The 20,844-nt window shown below is 34.4% G+C and overlaps 2 protein-coding genes across 2 annotated transcripts in view; one reads left to right on the top strand and one right to left on the bottom strand.

Annotated features, from left to right (window-relative positions):
- Window positions 1–13,951, top strand: part of LOC110096234 (protein FMP32, mitochondrial-like) — a 20,448-nt gene extending 6,497 nt beyond the window's left edge. The window contains 4 exon segments of the mRNA XM_028691656.1: window positions 3,635–3,711; window positions 3,800–3,856; window positions 13,460–13,526; window positions 13,616–13,951. Coding sequence (XP_028547489.1) covers window positions 3,635–3,711; window positions 3,800–3,856; window positions 13,460–13,526; window positions 13,616–13,735 — 321 coding nt within the window. The 3' untranslated portion in view covers window positions 13,736–13,951.
- Window positions 13,952–14,674: 723 nt separating this feature from the next.
- Window positions 14,675–19,493, bottom strand: LOC110096230 (probable methyltransferase PMT27). The gene is made up of 8 exons (XM_020822075.2): window positions 18,750–19,493; window positions 18,507–18,656; window positions 16,753–17,023; window positions 16,558–16,668; window positions 16,291–16,465; window positions 15,448–15,720; window positions 15,184–15,378; window positions 14,675–15,093 (listed from the first exon to the last, which is right to left on the bottom strand). The coding sequence occupies exons 1-8, from the start codon at window positions 19,296–19,298 to the stop codon at window positions 14,877–14,879; spliced, it is 1,941 nt and encodes a 646-aa protein (XP_020677734.1). The 5' UTR covers window positions 19,299–19,493; the 3' UTR covers window positions 14,675–14,876.
- Between the last annotated feature and the right edge of the window lie 1,351 nt (window positions 19,494–20,844).

The raw sequence follows: 20,844 nt of genomic DNA, 5'->3' as shown, positions 1-20,844 counted from the left end.
TTTTTTTTTAATTTACTTCTTAAGTTGCCTTAAAATCTTGATGATATCCTTTTATCACATAATACTTTTGAGACATATTTCTATTTTAACCATCCAATCTTAGCTCTATAAATTACATTCTCATTTATATCTCCTATACTTTTACATTCATAAATGATTAAAGAGAGAATTAAGTTATCATCTATCATCTTCCTCTCTTCAATTCACATATTTTCTATCTTTATTAGGTAGAAAAGTTTCATCCCGAAATGTCTTCTTCCATTGATTCATTCTCCACCTCCTATCTATTTTAGATGAAGGCTGAGACATACTTTCCCTTAATGAGGATGAATCTCCTTTTGATTTGCTCATGCTAGATCTGGTAGAATAATCAATTTTTCATAATGCCTTTTTAATTTATCTCTTAGGGGCATCTTCATCATTAAAATACTTCTCTGTAGCATTCTCCATATCTTGATTTGTTCCCACATCTGTCATCAATTAGCCTAATTGGGCCACTGCTGTCTCCCAAGGTAAAACTCCTTTTAAAGCTTGATTTGCTTGAGGAATGCTAGGTTTTTAATATGCTTTTATGATTCTTATTTTTCCTCTTTGTATGAATCTGTAAAGATTAAGTTTCTTCATTAAATCAAATCAACAAAGCGTATATATAATTATTTATATTGGAGCGTATTAAAGGTTCTTTAAACTAATATCCAACTCAAAGCCATCAATTTTGCATGCAGTCTACAGCACTCTAAATGAAGCTCAACATTTTTTCGCTAAATTTTTGTAAAATTTGAGTTGATGATCTAAATTTATGCAATAGAATTTCATATTTTTGCACTAATAGATATCAATTATTAGAATTTCATTTTAGCAATAAAGCCATGCCAAAGTAGATAAATCTAATTAGAGATTTTCTGCCTCTTTCAGATATCAAATTCAATCTCAAGAAGATCTCCAACATGATGTTAACAGACAACTCATCAATTGCCATTCTATCAATTGTAAACTCCATGAAATTGTAAATATGATTGTTTTTTTTTTGTAATTTTTTTTGAATTGAGTTAGTGGTTGGCTTGATGCAACTGTTGACGTAGTTGACATCTCTACCTATCTTCCATAATGTGAAATATATACATCATTTTCATCTCCCCTAGTGACCCCAGGAATGGCATCCTTCACTTTGTTTATCACATTATGAATGTAGCATAAGCCGGCCTTTTGTTACCACCTGTTAATATCATAGCATACAAGTTCAAGGAAAAGCCACCTATTACTATTAGCATACAAGTTCTAGGAGGAAGGACCTTGCTTGGAATTATACCAAGCTTGAATAAAAAAAGATCAAGAGTGAAGAAAGAACAAACAATCATCACACGCATTGCCGGGGACAATTTTTTCATCACAATAGGAGTAACAATGTAGGTAGTAAAGGGTCAATACTACTTGTCTAAGTAGAGCCTATTTGGTCAAGTTGGGTTTTCGTGCTTGCCAATAAAAAGATGTAGAACGACTTATTTGGAGTGTGGTGCTATGACTCTGCACAGAGATTTTTCTACAGAAGCGCTCTTTGATAGTAATTTACCCCATATTATTAAAGATATGAATAACTAAAATTAAGGTTAAATATCCTATTAGCCCTTGAATCAAGGGATACCCTAATTCTTTTTTATTCAAGGGGATGCCTAAAGGAGTTTTACATGTGGTTGGCCAAAGTTTTAACCGTCATCCTTGACTTGTCAACATTTCTTGGTTTAGTCATCCCTTTGGCATAGCTCTAATTTGCTGAACTGTACTTATGTAGATCGCCTATGACGACGTAGTTGGCCCACTATTTGTAGCTTACCTGAGAAAAATAGTTGAATTATATCTTGTGGCCAATCCAAAATGTTGGATCCAACCAACATATTGTTGTCTAAGTAATGGCTGGTTAATAGAACTAACCTTTAGGTGTAGTTGAGCTAATGCTGCTTGATGTAGCCATCCGTTTGGAGAAATTCCTTTTATAGATGTCTCTTGATGTCCTTGGGCTATTATTTTTTCAATTCTCCTGGATCATCCACTAAGTACTTTCCATAACATGTGATTTTTATGCAACTGAGTGACTGCATTTTCCTGGATCAATTCCCGTATGGGGGCTGTTTGGTTGGATTACTTTAGGGTGTAAAGCATTTCAAATATAAGAGTTTTATAAATTTGGTGTTTGGTTGGAATACAAAATGATGCAAAATAAAATATAGTAAATATAATGTAAAATGAAGTAGTTCATTTTGAGCATAAACCAAATTCCTCTGATTTTGCATGAGAACCGTTTGCACCCCAAGCTTGCTTGATCACCATCAATGCTGGCCGCCACCATCGTCTGCTGTTGATGGCTGTCGCCCTCTGTCGGTCGTCGCCACGGGCTATTTCCACTAGCTGCCACCGACCACCAAACCTGCCACCGACCACCACAACTGCCACCGACCACCACAACTGCCGCCTGCTGTCAGCTGCTATTGTTGGCTACTGCCAGCCTCCGACAGTTACCATTTAGAGCTTTACTCTACATTCATTACTTCTAACCAAATTTTAAAAAAAAAATCATTCTCCTGCATTTACTTTACATTCATCCAAACATCTCCAAAGTATTCTTTTTACACTGCATTACTTTTTCAGCCAACTAAATAGCACCTTAGTATTTTGGAGGGTCCATCCTTTATTAAATCTAGTTATTTTTCTATATTTTGTATCTTTAATTTGTGCTTGTATTCATTCATATTCTTATACACTTTAGCCCTTCATTCTAAAATCATCTCATCATCAGAAGCTTAAGTGGTCATATTTTATTATTTTTGGATGACCTTATATTAACTATAATAGAATAATTACTGGAGATAGGTGCATCTTCCTTTAGCGTGCTCTCGAAATTGCTAGAACGTATGTTCAAGCTTGGCCTTTATGGGCTGCTGCTGCTGCAGTTTACCAAATGCTTCTGAGTGATGCCAAATTGCCAAGGGTTCATAACAAGTTTCTTGGAGTTTGTTGAATTCCTTTAGCAAATATATTCTACTTTCTGCGGATTTGCTCATCTTAAGTGAATATGAACTACACACTCTTATCATAAGTCTTTTTAACTTACTTCATTGGTGATATCTAAACTTAGATAGTCTGGCTATAATTAAGTATCAATATATGCTTGGTTAAAATCTAAATTGATTGGTAAAATCGTTGTATGCATGAAGATGCCAAGATTTGGGTGGTTGTTAAAAGCGAGGTTAAGTCGTGCATGTATGAAGATAATAAGATTTGGGTGATTGATTCACGTAAGCGGGTTGCATGAGAAGTCTATGGTATTTCTTCTTTCTTGTCTATTTGTGTGTTCTTGATCCTTATTTTGAATTTGCGAGATAGAGAAGCTGCCCTTTAGAAGCAGATCTTTGGATTTGATGCTTTTAAGATTGTTGACCTGTTTAGCAGCTAATTGTTATGCCATAGAAATCACAATTGTTTTGTGGTAAAATTTGTGATAGCAATCATGATCCAAGTGCATTTTTGTATTGCAATAATGACACTATTTTCTATTTCTATATATATATATATCAACGATTATTAACCTTCGGGAACATTTTTACCTCAGATTTATCTATTTGTTGTCATTTCTTTATAGGAGCGCCATTTTTCATTGCTGCAACGTGAAACTGAAAAGCTTAAGGCGGACATTGAAAAGATGCGCAACGAGCTTAGGTTTTTGCTGCTTTCTACTTTATTTGATCTTTTTTGCATGGTCATATTCAATATAAACACTGTATATATGTTCTTTTTTCTTGAACAGGTATGAGGTTGACAAGGCGACTTCTGGACAACGTTTAGATCTAAATCTTGAAAGAGGGTAATTTATGACAGATTTTTTAAGAATTCTTTAATAAGTAATTCGAAAATTTTAATGGGCTTCTTTTACTCTTTTACTGGTGGATATTTCTAGTACATCTCCGCATGAATACATAAGTTTGTTTGGATGCAAGTCCCTCTACCTCCCCAACACAAACACACACAAACTTGCAGATGACACATATACATAGCATGATTATAAATTTATATTAAATATTTTATTAATGGAAGTAGAACATAAGGTGAGTTACATATACATAGGTACACAGTGATAGATAAAGAAGGACAATGCCATTTATAGATTGAATTCCAAGCAAACAGATGGTGAATATTTATTTTAATGAAGTCCACAGGCTGAACATGCACGTGGGATCACTACCCTGGGAACCAGAGTAGTATGCCATTTGAGCTATTGCATTTTGATTCATGGGAACCAGAGTAGTATGCCATTTTAGCTAATGCATTTTGATTCATGTGTTAGCATGCATGTTTATGCGCATCTATATACATCTAGTTCTGCACTATGTATGTGCTTCTGCATTTGAGTGTGGACAGCTCTCATCTTAAGAGCATAACCATCCTTCAACTTTCCAACATTAAGTCTTGATGATGGAAAAACTGGGATTTATTTAATTTTTGCTTGTCCAATTCATATGGTGTGGGCTCCGAAAATTCCATTTTATTGTGTGATCCCGGCCTCTCCACGCCATCCATCAATTTTTCTTTTAAAATATTTGTGTGACGATGACGACAGAGAGTTTTAATGAGATTAGGTTCCGAGGGAAGTTTCAGAAGGCAGATTGGGTTTTAGATAATACACTACCCAGAGATTTTGCCCTCATTTGGTGAGGACTTTTTGATCTGAGTTCTGGTTTCCTATAGGCGCAAGCCCCTATAGTTAATTACCCCTCCTGATAACAAGAGAGAACTTTCGATTAAGGCTAGTCATTCAAGCGTTCACATAGGTTATGAACCTATCGTATAATAGCAATAACGGTGAATGAGCAGATGTGTCGTTCCGTTTGGGTATGTCGGTGGAACGAGCAGTTGAGTCGTGCACTGACGTGGAGTCGGTCGGGTTCTCCGACAGTTAGAGGTCAACATATGGCTGTCCAATTAGAGTTGCCACTGCATCTTATCTAGAGCTCCTCCCATCCTTTTGAGATTTTGGTTTAATAAATGTTAGGTGGTGGAAATTATAAATTCAAGTAGGGGCTGGGAACACTGTTGAACGTTATGCGCCATGAACACTTGGATGGAGAGGGAGGGATGGCCATTGATCTATAGCATTGATATCCATATTCTTATCTTGATGATGGAAAAAGTTGGTAGTGGCTTTTGTCTACTGAAGGGAAATACATTAACTTATACACATATTTTATTATCTAGATCTATCATTTATACCCCCATCAAAATTTCTTGTAGTTATATATTGAGGAGGATATGCTCAATTTGCTTATGAACATAGATGCATATAGATCTAAAATATGCTTGTGTTATTGTAAGGAAATTCATTTTTATATGCCTTCACAATAATGAAAATTGGAAAAAACATACCAGCTATATATTTTCTTAGGGAAATATGTTTAAAACTTTATTTTTACACCTAAATATCACTACCTAATGACCGCGAAGTATTTATTTTAAGTTCATCATGGCAGACAAAAAAAAAAAAGTTCATCATGGCATACATTTGTTTGAATAAAGAAATGTTTGGTTCATGTTCGATTTATATTCAAACTATGTGCCATCAATGTTCAAATATGGATCAAATAAAGTTCGAACAAGGTTTAAATAATATTGAACATGGATTATAACATAACAAACTATAAGGTTGATGACATAGATTGAGAGCAATCACGACAATAGGTTGTAAGAGATATAATACAATAATCATAATACAACAGGATGCATTTCAAGAGAGAATACAACGACAATCAGTTGTGCAGTTCAAGATTTGTTATATTTCATAACACAACAGATGTAAATGTAGAACTAATGTTAAGTAGATTAATGAAAGAATAAATTTACACACAAAAAAAAAGTTTGTTACAAAATAATAAATGGACTTCTGGATCTATATTATTGTGAAATAAACCTTCACATAAATGACTTTTGTACAATCAGTTCTAACTTGGAAAATTTTCTTTGAAACTAGATATATGATTTGTATTGCAGACACTTTATGGACACCTGATGTAGGCAGGGGGGGGGGGGGGAAACAAGGGGGGGGGGGGTTCAAAATAAGTTGGGTTGTAATTTTTGTGAGTTTCTTTATCTTCTACTAAATTCAGCTCATTAATGTCTAGTAGAGTACCTTTTTAAGCTCATAATTCATGTCCAAAATTATTCCCCCTTTATTTGGTTCATTCCCCCCTTCCCCGTGTCTCCTCGGTTTTTCCTTCTTGGTGTTGTTTCCCGTGGCTGGTTCCTTCCCTTTTTTGGGTTGGCTGTTCTGGTTCTCCAGGCTGGTTCCGATCCCATGTGCTGCCCCTTCGGTTTCTCCCATGGTTGCTTGTCCCGTGGCTGCTTTACCCAGCTTTCTGTGTGGTTTTTTTTTGGTGCTGTTTCTGGATTAAATGCAGGCCTTCTAGTTCCCTTATTTTGATGATTTAATTAAGGATACTTTGAGCTGTTTAGCTGTCCCATTTCCCCTATATATATTAGAGAGTTTATGAGTTATTTTTGGAGGGGAATGTTATGTGACTAATTTTTGGATAAAACCTGCGGGTTTTCTTGGAAAGGCTTGCGAGCTTGTTATAAGAAAAGCGAGCGGAGGCCGGGGCCGAATTTTCGGAGCCCACACGGGTTTTCTTGGAAAGGCTTGCGAGCTTGTTCCATCTCTTCTAATCTTCTTCTAGGAAAGCTTGGAAGCTTGTCCTCTCTTCTTCGTCTCGAGCTTCTTATCTCTTTCTTCTCTCTGCAAGTTGGACGCCATTTGTATCTTTCTTCTCAAATACAAAGGAATGCAAATTTAGGTGTTGTTATGTTTAGTTTTATTTTCGAATCATGTAAGTGTCTTTTTTATGATATAAAGGGTATTGTTTTTCGTTTTAAGTGGAGTATTTTGTGTATCTTTTATTTCCTAGGAAGTTTTTTTATATGTTTGCAAAAAGTAGGGGTCTCCCTATTTTTTTGCTTGCATCAATTTTGGTATCAGAGCTTAGGTTTGTGTCTTCCTAGGTTCTTTCGTGTTTCTTTTATGTGTTTAAAAAAATAGAAAAAGACAAAAAAATTGAATCAATTGTGGAAGAAAGCAATCAAGAAGATCTTGAAGTCCCTCTTCCAATGGACAGATGGATTCCGACGGAAGGAAGTTCAACAAATCCCCTACAGAATGAACTATACAAACTACAGATGAAGATGCATATGTGCACGGAGCAATATATGAAGAAAAAGAAGCGTCTGCAAGAACATTTTAAGCATGAACGAGATGTTATTCTAAAAAAATATGAAGTCAAGATTCGAGAATTAGATGTGATGCCTTCAGAGCAAACTCAAGCATCATCAGGAGATGAGCTCTTTTAACCAGGGAAGAATTGATGTAGGCAAAGGGGAGGGGTCAAAATAATTTGGATTGTAATTTTTGTGAGTTTCTTTATTTTCTACTAAATTCAGCTCATTAATGTCTAGTAGTGTACCTTTTTAAGTTCATAATTCCTGTCCAAAATTATTCCCCCTTCATTTTGGTTCATTCCCCCCTTCCCTGTGTCTCCTCAATTTTTCTTTCATGGTGCTGTTTCCCATGACTGGTTCCTTCACTTTTTTGGGTTGGCTGTTCCGGTTCTCCAGGCTGGTTCCGATCCCCTGTGCTGCCACTTCAGTTTCTCCCCTGGCTGCTTGTCCCGTGGCTGCTTTACCCGGCTTTCTGTGTGGTTTGTTTTGGGTACTGTTTCAGGATTAAATGTAGGCCTTCTAGTTCCCTTATTTTGATGATTTAATTAAGGGTACTTTGGGCTGTTTAGCTGCCCCATTTCCCCTATATATATTAGAGAGTTTAGGAGTGATTTTTGGAGGTGTGTTATGTGACTAATTTTTGGATAAAACCTGCGTGTTTCCTTGGAAAGGCTTGCGAGCTTGTTCCACCTCTTCTACTCTTCTTCTAGGAAAGCTTGCAAGCTTATCCTCTCTTCTTTCATCTCGGGCTTCTTATCTCTTTCTTCTCTCCGCAAATTCGACGCCATTTGTATCTTTCTTCTCAAATCCAAAGGAATGCAAGTTTAGGTGTTGTTATGTTTTGTTTTATTTTCGAATATTGTGTCTTTTTTTATGATATAAAGGGTATTGTATTTCATTTTAAGTGGAGTATTTTGTGTATACTTTATTTCCTAAGAAGTTTTTTTTTATATGCTTGCAAAAAGTAGGGGTCTCCCTATTTTTTTTGCTTGCATCAACACCACTGCAAATAAGATATTAAGCAATATATGACTATGAAATGATTTAAATTTTATTAAATTATCAAATAAATTAATTTATTGTAGACATGGGGATTTCATCTTTGTCAGCTCTCCTCTACTTCAAAGAAGCTTTGATGAGAAAAGTTCTCTGTTGTCAAATAACTTTGTGTGCTCAAGCAACTTAAAGAAGCACTTGTAGAACAAACTTATCATTGCTTGTAGCGTTGAGGTGCAAGAAGTGTCAGTCAATTTCATGACCTTCGTTGAAAGTGAGATCTCACACATTATTCAATAAACTTTGTTTCCATTTATTTAAAAGTTTTGCATTATCCTTTGATTTCAGAGACTTCTCTCCATAAAAGGACCTGAGTGTTTGTTCAGGCCACTTATCCCACACAAATGATTCTATTAAAATATTCATAGCCTTGTGTACACAGATTGTTGTTCTGCGGTACTAATCAATAGTTTATCCAACACAAACGATGCCAATTTTATAGATCTTTGGGTAGTGCCAGATGTACTTCTTTATTAGAAAACATAAATTATTAATACATTGTAAAAATATAAATCTGAAGTTAGTGCAAATGATATCGAATTTTTCATACTTTCAATGAAGTAAAATATTCATCATCTTACTACCTAATCATGTTGCTGAGGTATTCAAGTGCTGGAACAATATTGCTCTTTCACTACTTATATCTCCTTCCCAATGGAGTTGTCAACTAGTTATGACGTTCAAGACTTGAAGGAGGATAATTGCTCCTCATCAATCTAGCGGAGGAAATCAATGGCACATGAATTTATGAGATTGTGCATCTTTCTTTATGGCTGTGTGAAATCCCCAGATAAATATTTCTTATTCTTTTACATCTTTTTAAACTCTAATAATTTTGTATCACTCTTACATATAATTGCAAGAGATGGACTGACATCCCTTGCCTACTTGATTTCCTGTTATGTTGGTATAATGGCAAGGGATTATTCTTTATATCTGTCACCTCCTCGATCGCCTGCTCCTTCTGCACCTTATCCCCAACCTCAATTGAGTGAATGGCAAGGTCAGTGGCAGGCATCGCCTCCCTGTGATTGTTCCCATCCTGATCCTCCCTATTTATAAAACTATGCAGAAGATGAGTTATTGCTTTTAGTTTCTGTTCTAATTTATTTGATTATTCTTCAACCTAACTAGGCCGCTCCTTATCTCTTTTACAATGACAAAAGTTGCTTTAACCCTTTATAATAGGCCAAGAGGGCATAAATTGACTTGTAGTTCATTTTTCTTCCACTGCCTCACCTACTTTGTCCCAAAAAATAGAGGTGTTTGCTTTTCTCTATACAACTTTATCTAGGATAGGTTGAGTAGCAGTATTTACAATGGACTCATAGAAGTCATCCTCATGAGCTTTATGCACCAACATAGGATAAACAGCCGACTGAAAGTAACAAGGTATGAGTTAAATGATCCATCATTTTCTCATAAATATTTTGATTTTGAGGTAATGAAAATAACTTATAGCTTTATTGAAAAAAATGGCCAAAATCTCTGCTTGTGAACATCTTTTTACTTGTTTAACTCAACATCTTTGATGCACTCTCCTTAAGAAACTTACCAAATCTCTTCACCAGCTTTGGGATGGATTCATAAGCCATTATTATAATGATATTGCGTATCCAATTAGAGTATACTGGACTGGAGCATTCCTCTTCAGGGCAATGGCCTAGTTCATTATATCTCTTTTTAGCCCACTCAATATTTTTTCCCATGCCAGCTTACCTCATCGGTATCCAAAAAATGCCTCCTCATCTTCAACTAGCTTGAGCATCTTAGTGAAAATAACACTATTTATGGTTTTGTAGGATACCATCTACGAAAGAAATGTAACCCAAGCATCCACACATCAGCTATCATAGTGCACTAGATGAAGTCTTTCTCTATGTTTGCATTTTTGTGGGTCTTGTCACGGCCCAAGTAGTTCTCACGCAGCCTTATGCTTCTGCTCATCTTTTGTAACTTCTTAAATGAGAAATTTTAAACTGCAACAGAGTGGTCAAGGCAAATTTTGTCAAATGTGATGTTTTGTCTTACAATGTTGACAATGGAGTATCTCTCATTCTTATCTCAATCAACGACCATTTTCAGTTATAATTGATGAACCAGTGTCCCAGAGAACTATGTTTTAGGAGTTTTGAAGAGCCAAGGAAAGGCGGATCTCATAACTAGGGTTGTAAACAAGTCAAGCTTCACCTTGAGTCATCTTTTGCTTGAGCTTGAGCTTGAGCTTGATTAATTAAATGAGCTTGAGCTTATGCTCAAACTTTATTGTACAACTTCGAATTAGCTAATTTATTATGAAAGATAGAATATTATTATGATTCAAGCAATTATTATGATAAAATAAAAAAAGAATGAGAAATTAGGAGAAAAATAATAAAGAATTACCTAATATAAGAAAATTAAATATAATTTTTAAATATTTTTAATAATTTTGTACTTAAAATTATGAATTCTAATATATATTAAGTACATTTTAATTAATATTTTTTTAAATGAGTCAGTTTTGCTTGAGCTTGAGCTTGAGCTTGATTAATTAAATGAGCTTGAGCTTATGCTCAAACTTTATTGTACAACTTCGAATTAGCTCATTTATTATGAAAAAGAGAATATTATTATGATTCAAGCAATTATTATGATAAAATAGAAAAAAGAATGAGAAATTAGGAGAAAAATAATAAAGAATTACCTAATATAAGAAAATTAAATATAATTTTTAAATTTTTTTAATAATTTTGTACTTAAAATTATGAATTCTAATATATATTAAGTACAATTTATATTAATATTTTTTTAAATGAGTCAGTTTGAGAGCTAACGAGAGAAGTTATGGCTACCTCAAGTTTGACTCGTTAGCTCATTGAGCTGGGCTCACGAGCCATTTATCGAGTTGAGCTCGAGCTGGCTAACGAATTGGCTTGACTCACACCCTTCAACCTTAGAGTCTAAAGGTTTTCGTTTGAGTAGATCTAAACTGAATATATGGAGTGTAATTTTAGTAATAATAGATCTAGCGGGGGATTATGACTTTGGGCGATCAAGTCATTAACAATGTTTAAAATTGTGTATTCGGGTATTGAGGCATTTTTCATTCGTGAGGCGAGGCGTAAGCCTCAAGGCGTTTTGAGGCGTAAGCCTCAAAATCAAAAGATTGCGTAAACATAAAAAGATTAATTTTTTATATACTAATGAGTGAATAATATAAAACATAAAAAAATATAAGATATGAAGTGAAATCAAAATATCCCAATAATAAGACAACATGAAATATAGTTCAACTCAAAATTCTTTCCCAAATCCCAATATTCTTTCCATTAACATATAATTCAAATTTCCAAAAATATATAGTAATGACATATCACATAAGAATTAAGAACTCATAAGTCATCAGCACTGTCATCACTAAGGGGTTCTTCATTTGAATCATCATTATGATGAACTGTTCTCTCTCCTTCCTCCTCTCATATAGAGTCCAATGTCGGGCATTTACTTCAAGATTTATGTAAGTTTTAATATATATATAGCGTGAGGCGTAAGCCTCATGCCAGTGAGGCGAGGCGGGCCTCAACTAAGGTGAGGCGCAAGCCTCATAAAAAAACTTGAGGCGTAAGCATCGAGGCGTTTTTTATTGGAATTGCTCAAAGGCGGGCCTCAAGGCGAGCCTCACATTGCGCAATTTTAAACCATGATCATTAATAAGACACACGTTTTAGATATCTTGGGTCTATTGTTCAGAGTGATGGTGAAATAGATGACAATATTATTAATAGAATTCAAGTTGAATGGTTAAAGTCGAGGAATGCATTGGGCTTATTGTGTGATAGAAAAGTCCTTCTCAAACTTAAGGGAAAATTCTATAAGATGGTAGTGAGAACTGCAATGCTTTATGGTGCAGAATATTGGTCATTAAAAAGAAGCATAATATTAAGTTAAATGTTGCAAAGATGAGGATGCTCAGGTGGATGAATGACTTTACTCTTAGAGATAGAATACAAAATGAGCATATATGTGAAAATGTTGGAGTAGCTTCAGTGGAAGATAAGATTAGAGAGAGTCGCCTTAGATGGTTTGGTCACATTAAATTTGATTTATGTTAAGAAAGATAGAGGTAGACCTAAAAAGACTTGGCTAGAAAATATTAGAAATGACATTTGTTAGATTTAGATGATAATTTGACTCTTAACAGGACACAATGGAGAAAAGTGATTCATGTAGCCTATCCCACATAGTAGGATAAATGCTTTTCATTGTTGTTATAGAGCAGACATCTACATGCAAAACAAAATAATTTAAACGTGCAAAATAATGATTGAATCATAATCGAATCATATTTGAACAATGATCAAACCACATCTTTGAATTATCCACCAATCTTGATTGAATCATTTTTTATCATCATTTGAACAACTTACAAATATTGATTGAATTTTTTTCAAACTATTTTTTCGAACAAATTTTGATCATGATCGAAAGAATAATTGAACCTTCTTTGAACATCGTCTATCAATCATGGTTCAAAGATGATTCGATCGTGGTTTGAATTTTATTTGAATCATGATGGATGATCGTTTGATTATGATATGATCATTGTTCGAAGATATACAATTTCCATTGTGATTTAATCATGATTTGATGATGAAGGTTTTGACTTTATTTGTTAGAAAGAAAGTATTTTGGTCCAAAACAAACTTTTAGGTATATTTACTGAAGAAAATGAATAGTGGACATATTCATTTAATTTTTATTATTAGGAGTGAAATTTCACTTTGTGTATTGTTGGCTCTTCCAGAGTAATGATAAAATAGTGAGATTCCTTTACTTTCAATTTGCCTATGTATATTATTTGAGGAAATAATTTATTCTTCTGATATATATTTTTTTTTTCAAGATGGATTTTATAATTATTGAATCACTTTAAAATTAGTGTAATATAAATTTTGATTGGTTGCTCATATATTGCATTAATATTAAAGTAAATTCAACGACTTTGAGATCAATTATGACCAAACTTTAGTCAAAGTATTACCACCCCAATTTTTTACATTTATCTATCAGAGTTTAAATTGCTAGTGAAATATTATTCGAGGATTATTACTTTGTAAAGTTTGATAAAATTTCATTTTCTCCTCTCATTCTCCATGCCCTATTAATGTAGGCGCTTGCGTGACGAGCTTGCCAAACAGACGGCTGAAACATCTGACCTCACTAACAAGCTTGATCGAGTATTCTTTGAACTTAAATACATTGAATATATATATTTTTTGAATGGTTTCTTTGCATGTTTAAAAAATATATATATTTTAATTTTCAGGAAATTCATGCCTTAAGGGCCCAATTGGAGGCTGCAAAATATGACGTTATCAAGTATTGCGTTGGTACCCTGGTTTCAATATCTACTGTTGGTCTGGCTGTTATCCGAATTCTGATGTAGCAGCATTCTTTTTTACTGAGTGAGATAATACAATTAAGTTAATAGATGCTCAAATATATTCATTCTTTCTGATATGTATGAATGCTCTCAAAGGCTGTAATTTTAACCTTTGGCATAATTTTTTTCCTCCTTTGCTAAGCTGGAAGCATTATGGTGAAATCCAGTTGTAGCTCCGGTTGGTTCTCATTGCTGGATAATTTAATTCAAGTTTTTTTTCTTAAACATTTTAATTTTGGGAAATTTACATACATACCACTTTATAACATCCTATTTACATATCTAATACCTAAAATTTTAATATTACATGCATACCACTCAATATTATTTTAATATCAAATATACCACTTATATTTCTTTCCTACTAATATATTTCATTTCTACTATTCTTATTTGATATGAAAATGAACTATGAGTGGTATGTATGTAATATTAAAATTTTAGATGTTAAATATGTAAATAGAATAGTATTAGGTGTTATGCATGTAAATCTCCCTTTAATTTTATATACTCGCTAATCTCTTTTCAGCTTGCAACATATATTTCGTCCATAATTCTCATATTTTATGAGGATTTAGTGTAAAATTGCCTTAAAAGTACTGTGATAATTAGATTAGATTATCAAGCTGTTCTTATAATTAGTTTTTTAAACTCAATTTTGATGTGCACTGGAATAATATTCTCCTTTTGTGTCATCTGCAAGATTATATTGTGAGCTTGAATCCTGGAAAGTGATTTGATGCTCGATGATGGTCTATCATGAATGATTGATTTGATTTGAAGATTGATTTATATGTGGTGAATTCACAGCACATGCACCAATATTAAATTACCAAAATTAATACACCTTCGGCAACAATATTGAAAATGACTATGGGTGTTATATATGTAATATTAAAGTTTTAGGTGTTAAATATGTAAATAGAATAATATAGAGTGGTATGTCTGTAAATCTCCCTATTATATAATGACTTGGATTGACAACAATGTACATTCTAACCTGGTAAAAGAGGATATGCCTTTGGCAACAACAGCATTACAAATACTAAATTCTAGCCTAGCAATGTCAAAAAATAGTCTGTAACAGGAATCAAAGAAGATGGTGTAAAAATAGTAGAACTAATGCATTTCAAATCATCACTTGTCATGATGAAGCAGAATACTTGTTAGGCCTCCAATCTGATTTTTCTGCAGTGATTATTCCTTCTTTTTCTTTGGTGAAGGTCAGTTGAACCTTCCAGTGCAAAGATTTCAGCAAGCTTTCAACTTCACTGGTAACAACAGATTCATCCCTGACTACCAACTTGCCGCCTGGCCTTGCAATCCTGTCAATCTCAGCTACAACTGGAACAATGCTACACCTGAAAACCCGGCATGGTATTTTTCTACTGATTTAGGTAAATTTATACAAGATTCATAACTTTGCATTCATCATAATTCGACTAGTTTACCTTTCCTTCAACTTAGAGAAGAGGTGGTCGGCATGAAGGAGATCGTAAGTTCGGGGATAAGTGCTGAAGGATTCACACCAGTCATGATATATGCCGAAAAGCCCGCGCTCATAGATGACAGGCAGTGTATCTGGAGAATCAACGTTCACAACATTCATGACCCAGACTTTCAGATCTTTCAGAGCAGCAGCAAACCTGAAGGAAAGCTTTGTCAGGTAAGTCATATATGACATTGTAGTAGCATAGTAGCAGCAGAATTCTTACCCTCCATATACAGATCTCATATCCATGACATTTCTAAGTTTGGACCAGTTGATGCCCAAACCATTGAGGTAGGATTTCATCACTATATTTTTCCAGTGCTCGTAGTCGGATTTAAAATCATTGGGAGCTGGTTTTCCATGGATGCCTATATGGGATGCATTTAGCCAGTATGGGGGCGCTACAAGTCTTTTTGGCCAGTCTATGGGCCATTTTGCACCTCTTTCTGCCGCATTAGTCGGCACCCAATGCATGCAAGTTTTTAAAGGAACATTCCTGGGAGGAACACAAGAAAAATTCAAATTAAAGATTTTTCAAGGCGATTCACTGAAATTTTCTCTTTATGATAGAGAGTTTTTTGGACTTTGATCATTTGTGCTTGAGTTCTTAAGATCAATTATAATTCTCAGGAATCCCAGGGCAAGGGTTCAAAAAAAGCTCTTTCCTTGGCAAAGTTATCACTTCTAGAAGGGGATTCAATATCTTTTTAAGCTTTCTTAGTAACAAATTTCCTGAAGATTAATGAATGAGTCCAATCCTAGAAAGGGTAAGCTAATTTCCACCATAAGCCAAATGCATTTCCAAAGAAATCTATCCATCAAATACCAGGAAGAGAAAAGCATAAATAAATATTTTAATGCAGAATTTGAAGTCAAGCCCACAATTAGAAAAGTATGATGAGAATGCAGAGCAAGATTATGTAAGTTCTTCATCGATGGTTTTGGTAATAATAGGGATAATTGGTAGCTTACTTAATCTATATTGTCAAAGCCCTAAACCTAAAGTTTCATATATGCTTAAGAACAAATTAAAAAAAAAAAAGAGAGTTTTGAATTGCCAACTCACCAAGCTGCATTTGGATCATCCCCTTTATCACACATAGGAGGATTTTGATTCTTCCTCTTGTCATAACATTCATTCGTAGTGGGTTTCCTATAAATAGCTGCAGCAATTCCATTTAATTTATCCTTCTTGATAGTGACTAGATCCCAACACATTGATATGGTAAGAGATGTCATTGCTGAAATAAGAAGAAACTCATCAAATTCTATTCAACTGGATTCACTAATAAACTAGGCTTTGGTGTGTAGAACCCTCAGACCAAGAAATCACCTTTCCATATTCCAACATCTTCCTTCAGTTTTTGATAAACCGGTGTGGCCGACCACACGAAATAACCGCCAGGACGCAGAACACGATTTAGCTCCAGAAGGAGCATGCCTCCTGCCATCAGAGAACCACAATAGGATAATTGCAAGGCAACACAAACAGTGACTGACAGGAAACATATCAAAGTGGAATGAATACCATCTGCATGCCATGGGACTCGACACCTTGCACAGTGAATAAGGTCAAAAACATTGCTAGGGAATGAAAGCCGGTGCGAGCCCATTACTGCAGATATCGCAGGAATTCCTCGCTCGAGAGCAAACTGAACTTGTGCTTCATGTTCATCCTTTGGGGCAAATGACATTGTAAGCACATCCCGTTCGAAAAGATAGCCGCCAAAGCTTGCAACCCCACAACCAACGTCTAATACAACACGGATACGCTTTCCCCATGAAATATCACGCAGAGACTGCAGCAAGAGCGAAAGTGTCATGAAATAGAACAAACAAGGAAGAAAACAAAGCTTATGTTTATTGATTACGCTTGACGACCGACTTAGTTTTAAATGTTTATCTATATTATATAAAAGCACTAGAGCAAAAAAGGAACTAAAATGGATGATACAGTAAGGAAATTCTGATAAAAATTTAATACACTACGATTTGGCCCTGTAAGCTTATTTTTTGTATTTTTGGTTTTAGAAAATAGCTTACCTTGTGAGCTGCATCAAAGAAGAGTTCTATAAGATAGTTATATATAATGAATGAAAGGAAAACTAGTCCTGAATGATATTGCTAGATCTTGTCATATAGCCTTATCCAAGTATTTGGAATCCTTCTCCGTGGCATAAGTGAACTTTATTTTGAACAATTTATAGTTATTTTTAACACTAGACTAATCATTTTCTTTTCTAAATTTTCTGCATCACTTATTAGAGCATCTTCTGTCGTTGTATATGCTGAAACATTTTATATGTATGTTTCATTTGATGAATGATACTCTACGAGTCCTTTGTATAATTAGTTTTTATTCCAATCTTACAACATTTACCTCACTATATGTTAGCATTTGCATAAATATTACAAAAAGATACTTATTTAAATCAAACCCTTGATATAAAACTATCGTGAGTAGCAACTCTTTTGTTACTCTGTAATTATTTTTAATATTAATCATTCTTGAATCATAAATCCTGCAAAATATAAGCATATTTCAAGCATTTTTTTTTGCTTTTGACATGCATATTTTTTCCTTAATACCAAAGAAATCAATTACCATAGTACTCCATTATAAGGTTTATAAAGATCAGTAACTATGAAAATTTTCCGTTAATTGCCTTGATTAAAATTTGCATTCACGCCAGATGTACCATAGTACTCCATAATAAGGTTTACATTAGAAAAAGATAATGCATTTTCTTAATCTTTATACTTTCATCAATGAAATTTGACAACTACTACTGCAACATCTTCACAACTCTGCAAATCTCAATTGATATCTCATTTATACATTTTTTTTTTCCAATTCAATTTTCAGAGTTAGACCATTGTAGTATACTTCACTATTTGTGTATCCTCTTATTTAACAGTGAATGTTTTACTTTCTCATGTCATGAACATAGGCCATTCTCAATCGAACCACACAAACTCAGTGTTCTTCATCTCTCTGGTTATTTTATTATGTGTGATGCTAGATTTATCATTTTGTTTTTTAATTTAAGTTGATCTTGTTGCTCTCTTTTGTGCTTTCAGGTGTCGATTTGAGCCAATCAAAATGAGAACTTGCTAATTCAGGCTTCATTTGGGCGGATAGTAGAAAAATTAAAAATTTTGTACTAAAAAGCTGCATTAAGAAAGCAGTAAGAAAGCGGTCCCAAACAAAACCTAAATCTTATCTACAAAAGAAAAAGGAACAAACGCACTTCCTTCAGAAAGAAGCAAGACATATCATACCTGCCGAATGAAGTCAATGTAATGCAGAGCCCCATGAATGAACTGCGTTCCACCACCAGGAAATATAAGGTACTCTCTATCTACTTTCACCCAATTCTGATGCCCCTTCACCTCAGCAAGTTTAGTTCGTGGAACATTATTATACCATATCTAATCAACAAACAAAAACAAACAAACAATCGAAATTAAATCCAATAAACGAAGATAAATATCTACTGCAGCAAAATCCTCTGTAAAAACAACCTTATCCCTGCTAGCAGGCCATTCAATCGACCTCTTATACCCCTTAGGAAGAGGAACAAGACAAGTTGGGCTTTCCTCAGGGCAATGGCGTTCTCTGTGCTCGTAATGCTTCAGGCTATTTAGCTTCTTGATAGCCTTCGCATTGTCGAGGCAAGGAATGTAGTCAGGACCCGCAGTAACATTGCATAGATCCCAATCGATATCTCTAATCTTGCTTTGCTCCTCTATCAGGATTTTGGTGAGATTCTCTTGCCGGCCATTGTTCCCCTTTTCCTCTTCTTGCTTCTCGTCATCTAGATTCTGAGAGGAATCCTCTTCGGAAGGAGGTACGGATCCAGTCTGTGGGATGTCTTTAAGAAGAAAGCGGTGTTCGGCGGCGGCGGACGACTGGGATAGGGAGAGAAGAGAGGAGGAGGAAGAAGAAGTGAGCGCATAGACGGCGAATAGGCAGAGGGAGACGAAGATGAGTAATACGGCGGTGGAAGCCGATGAGGAATAGGAAGACGATCCCCGCTTTCCTCCGCGAGAGTTCTTGCTGAAAGCTTTCATTTATGAGCAATGGAAGGAAGGAGAGGGATAGAGGCCGAGCGGCGATGGCGGGCAAGAGTTGAGCGATCAAGATCCAAGATTCCGGCGGAAGATGTCGAGATTTCCGGCGTTCCTTTGCGTTCGCGCGATGCAGCTGGATTCCACTGACAAGACGCTATGAGTGGTGGAGCCCTGGTTGCTGAAGGTGAAAGATATACATATCAGTATCATTTTTTTAATATTTAAAATTAATAAATATAATAAAATTATTTTAAAAATATTAAGCTCAAAAGTTGAGCCTCATCAAGCTCGAGCTGACTCGGCTTACTAACACTCCTATTGGAGTCAGCTGCAAAAATAAAAACAAGATTTCGTGGCAATTTTTTATTATTTTTAGCAAATAATTTTAAAATTATTTTAAAAATAGTAAGAAAATCATTCCAATCAAAGCATAAGATTGTTAGCACTCCCATGAGCTATTATTACTGCCCCATGAAACTATCTCCAATGCCTTCCCAGCTTGCCTTCTGCAAGACATCCGGAAAGAAAATTATTCAGATGTGTGAGTGTACATACTGTGTATATAATGCAAATCAAATCTGTGTACATATTATGCACACTCACAGTCCGAACGCATTTTGTAATTCAAATGTCAAACAATAATTTTTCATGTGAGTTGCAGTTAGTTAATTAACATTTGCGTGAATAATAATCTGTTCCTGAACGAATGTGATTTTTCTTCTTGTTTCTAATTTCTGTATTTGTTGTCTTCTTGACCTGTTCATTAATAACATACATCAATGCTGCTATATGACAGATTCTATACTATTGGAGAAATTATTGTGTACGCAGTCCGAACGTAGAATTGTGTTCGGATGCTGCGTACACACTGCTTATTTCACCTCGTATTTTTTGATACATTATGTTTTATACGTATTTTTTGCGTATTTTTTATATATTTAGTGAGTATTATTTATTTGCTAATTATTTCCCACAAAAAAATTATGTCTCAAAAAATACGCAACAAAATAAGCAGTGTACGCACATCCGAACACATTCGGATTGCGTACACAATAATTTCTCGTACTATTGAATCTTTTGTTCGTTGAAATGTCACATTTGTGTCCCCTCTCACTCAATTAATGCCATTATAATGCATGAATTGAATGTATCATACATTAATTTCAATAAATTATGTAATAGTAAAAAAATTTCTCAAACTAAATATGAAAAACCAAATTATCAGCAGAGGTTAGAATATAAATCAAAAATTAAAATTAGATTATATGATTGTCAATGAAATGTGATGTTAAATTAATTATAGAATTATATATATAATAGTCAATTTTTTGCAATATTTTATTTTTTTTTAGAATTAAAAAACTCATTGATTTGCATAGGTTATGATCATAATCTTAAGAATTCAATAAAAAAAAAAAATTAGGAGTGAAATTCATTATAAAATTTGATATTTAAGTGAAAACTTAAAAAATAAATATAAGAGGATGTTAGTTTATACAACATTTATAACACCAAGCCTTTATCCTATTCTATGAGGTCTGCTGCA

This window comes from Dendrobium catenatum, unplaced genomic scaffold, assembly GCF_001605985.2.
Source record: "Dendrobium catenatum unplaced genomic scaffold, ASM160598v2 fragScaff_scaffold_156, whole genome shotgun sequence".
In the NCBI taxonomy this organism is placed as follows: domain Eukaryota; kingdom Viridiplantae; phylum Streptophyta; class Magnoliopsida; order Asparagales; family Orchidaceae; genus Dendrobium; species Dendrobium catenatum.
The sequence above is the reverse complement of the archived record's forward strand: the minus strand, read 5'-3'. Positions and strand labels throughout refer to the sequence as shown.